Source organism: Neophocaena asiaeorientalis, unplaced genomic scaffold, assembly GCF_003031525.2.
Source record: "Neophocaena asiaeorientalis asiaeorientalis breed wild unplaced genomic scaffold, Neophocaena_asiaeorientalis_V1.1 scaffold45, whole genome shotgun sequence".
NCBI lineage: Eukaryota > Metazoa > Chordata > Mammalia > Artiodactyla > Phocoenidae > Neophocaena > Neophocaena asiaeorientalis.
The window spans coordinates 11359976-11363189 of NW_020174642.1; the positions used below are offsets into that span (position 1 = coordinate 11359976).

The following is a 3214-nucleotide window of genomic DNA, read 5'->3' on the forward strand; positions in this document are numbered from 1 at the left end:
GGGCCCCTTTCCCCCCCCCCCCCACCATTTGTTGAAGGGACAGTCCTTTCCACACTGGCTGGTCCTGTGCCCTCGTGGAAGGTAGTTTGATGGTAGAAGCGAGGGCTGACTTCTGTGGCCTCTGACTCCCGTGCCCTTGCTGGCGCACCCCTGGGCTTTCTCGTCGGTCAGCACCCCGACCACACTGTCCGGCTCTCTTGGACGTCCTTCCTGGCTCCCCCTTCCCCTCCTCCTCTTCCTCAGTAGCCCGAGTCGCCGGCACAGGCTGACCCAGGGGCCCATAGCGGTCTAGGGCCTGCCTGCAGCCCTGCTGTCGTCATTCTGTGCCACACGTGCCTGTCCCTCTCGGTCACCTGTTGACCGAACCTGTCTTCTGTAGGTAGTGACATCAGGGCCCCAGGTGTCTGGCCAGCGCAAGCTTCCTCACCCGAAGCCTCATCTCGCGTCACCCCTCCATCCAGGCTGCCCTGTGGCTGGACCAGCCGCCCTTCTTCCCCATCCTGGGACTTCCCACGACTGCTGCCTAAGATGCCCATTCATGATCCCCTCCTGGTTTCACTTTTTGGACTGGTCGGGCCCCACCTTCTCTGGGACGGCTCCCTCGTTTTTAGGCCAGTGTGGGCACTGCTGCCCTCGGGGGGAGGCCGTCAGTGCCCCTGCTATCCCGTGCTGTGGGCTCCTGTGCCCAGGTGTGGGCCCTGGCAGGCAGGGCTTCTGGTTCCCAGGTGCTGGGGCCCCGTGACACCTGCGGCACTAGGCGTGTCTGAGTCCCTGGGACCCTTTCGTTCTAGGCTCCGTCAGTGGGGCTGAGCCTGACCTGGGCAAGGAGCAGGGGAGCGACGACGACGAGGAGGACAGCGCCGGCACCGTCCTGCAGGTGGGTGGCCGGGCCCCGTGTGGGCTGAGCTCCCGGTCTCTGGAAGGCAGAGCAGGGTGGCATCCGTCCAGCCGGGGCTTGGAGGAACACAGGTGCCCTGGAGCCTCGTCTGCAGAAAGAAGCGCAGATTTGTTGAAAGTGGAGTTGGGGGCTGGGCGCCGGGAGGCTGGGCTCCGGCTTCACCGCCCGACTGCTGCCCCAGGTCTGCCTGCGGCTCCCCTCGAGGGCGAGGGCGCTGGGGCCGCCAGGGTGACGTGTGCTGAGTGGGGGGTTTTTGGGTCCTCTGACTGTCGGAGTCAGAGCTCAGCGGACAGGATCTGTGACTTGATGAATTAGTAGCACTTTGGGTAGCCTGGGTTAAATTTGTCGGGTTAGTTTTACTTGTTTCCCCTGGAGGGTTGACAGTTGTGCAGAGGCTCACCTCGCGGCCCCTCGTGATCCACTGGGCGGCGCTGCCCTGGAGCGTCTGCTGCCGCGTGTGCTGGGACAGCGTTTGCGGGGGGAGGGGCGGAGCAGCGGGGGACCTTGGGGCACAGCCTTGGCGTGTGGTCCTCGTGCTCTTTCTCTCTGTTGGTTCCCGTCCTGGGAGCACCTGCGGGGGCTGACTTTGGCCTCCACGGTGTCTGTCTGTGAAACAGTTCGACTACGAGGCCGTTGCCAACAGACTGTTCGAGATGGCCAGTCGCCGGGACACCCCTCCGCAGAACCGGAAGCGCCTCTACAAAGTCATCCGGAAGTGAGTAGCCCCGGGCCCTCCGCTGTGTCCGCGCCCCTCCGCTCTCTGGTGGCCTCACCCAGGTGGGAGGGCAGCCGTCTTCAGAGCTCGGGCACGAAGGGGCTTCCCGGGGGCAGCTCCCCCCTCTCCAGAGGCCGTGGCGGGTGACCGTCTCTCGTTCTTTCAGGTTGCAGGCCCTCTCGGAAGGTGAGCATTGGGCTGCCAGGCCTAGACGGCATCTCGTCCTCTTGGGAGTGGATCGGGTGGCGTGTTCTCCCACAGCACGGATGGGTGCAGAGAGGCCGGAGGTGGTGTTTCTCCGGGGGAGGCAGGCTGCGGGCCTCTGCGGCCCTTGTCCTAGTGAAGTGCGGGGGATCTCAGGGCTGAGTGCGCGGGAGGGGCTGACCTGGCACCCGAGGACCTGCATTTCCAGCAAGTGCCCGGGCCTGCCGCCCTGCTGCTCGGCGCCGCAGTGCCCAGCTCCACTTCTCGGTGTGCGGCTGGCGGAGCCGGCGTGGCTTGTTCTGAAAGGCAGTTTCCTGGAAGGTTTAGGAGAGAAGGTGTAAGCGTTTCCCCGCGTTTCATTATGAGAAATTTCAGACGCGCGGCCAAGTCGGAAAGGGTTTTACAGTGTGCACCTGTGTGCCTGCCGCCTCGGCTCTGCCGTCAGTTGAGTGTCCTTGTTTTACCGTTTCTTCCTCCCCCGCCCACCCCTCAGCCAGGCTGCGCTCCCAAATACTTCACGCTGGGGTTGTGGTTTTTAGGTGAAATTTACATTCAGTGGAATGCGTGAATACTGGGTGCATCTGGTGGGCTTAGACCGAAGCACACACCTGTGTGACTCAAACCCACCGGGACCCAGAGAGGTCACCTGCCCCTTCCCAACATAAGCGTCTGTAGGATGGAGCAAGACGTGTCCCAGCGCTCCAGGAACCGGCTCTTCCGGGCGCCGTCTGTTGGTGCCCGGTGAGCTGCCTGCAGCTGCGGCGGAGTCCGGCTGGGGCCTCCTTGCCCGGAGCTCGTGGCCGTGGTGCTGGTGGCAGTGGATGCGTAGACCGTAGCCTCCCAGCCCACGGCCTCCTGATGGCCCGCCTTGGTCTTCAGGCCTCTTCCCCGAGGACGACATCCCAGAAAAAGCCTACAGGAATCCGCGGGGTGGGAGACGGGTGAGGATGAAGAAGCGCTTGTCCGAATCCCAGCTGCAGAACAAGACAGGTAGGCCTGGTGGGTGGGCTGTTGGCCTGGGGCTTCGTTACCTGCGTTCTGTGCTGCCCGCTCATGTCACCTGTGACTGAGGCCTGTTTCCAGGCGTGATTCGCCCTCCCCAGCCTGCTGCCCCCAGCGCCCACTGCCCCTGTGTCCTGGAGATGTGGCGCCCTGGCCCCGACGCCCCGCTGCTCAGGGGCTGTTTCTGCTGTCTGGCCCGTGGGCCACTCCCTGCGTTCCCCGCTCTCCTTCCCTGTGGCTCCGGTCTGGTGCCTCTTCCTGACCCTTTTCCATCTTTGATCTGACCTGGTCCGTGCCTCCTCTTGGCGTCTCCCGTGGCGTCCTCCAGGGAGCCCCTAACCTCGCTGCGCTCTCCTCCTTGATTTTAGAGGCTTCCCCCTCTCCCGTCTTCCCTC

The 3214-nt window shown here is 64.2% G+C and overlaps 1 protein-coding gene across 1 annotated transcript in view; it reads left to right on the forward strand.

The window, feature by feature from the left end:
- RRP1 (ribosomal RNA processing 1) overlaps nt 1-3214 on the forward strand; it is a 15758-nt gene that overhangs the window by 11094 nt on the left and 1450 nt on the right. Inside the window, exons 9-12 of the mRNA XM_024758449.1 lie at nt 792-877; nt 1516-1613; nt 1780-1799; nt 2697-2807. Coding sequence (XP_024614217.1) covers nt 792-877; nt 1516-1613; nt 1780-1799; nt 2697-2807 — 315 coding nt within the window. The remainder of the gene's footprint in view (nt 1-791; nt 878-1515; nt 1614-1779; nt 1800-2696; nt 2808-3214) is intronic.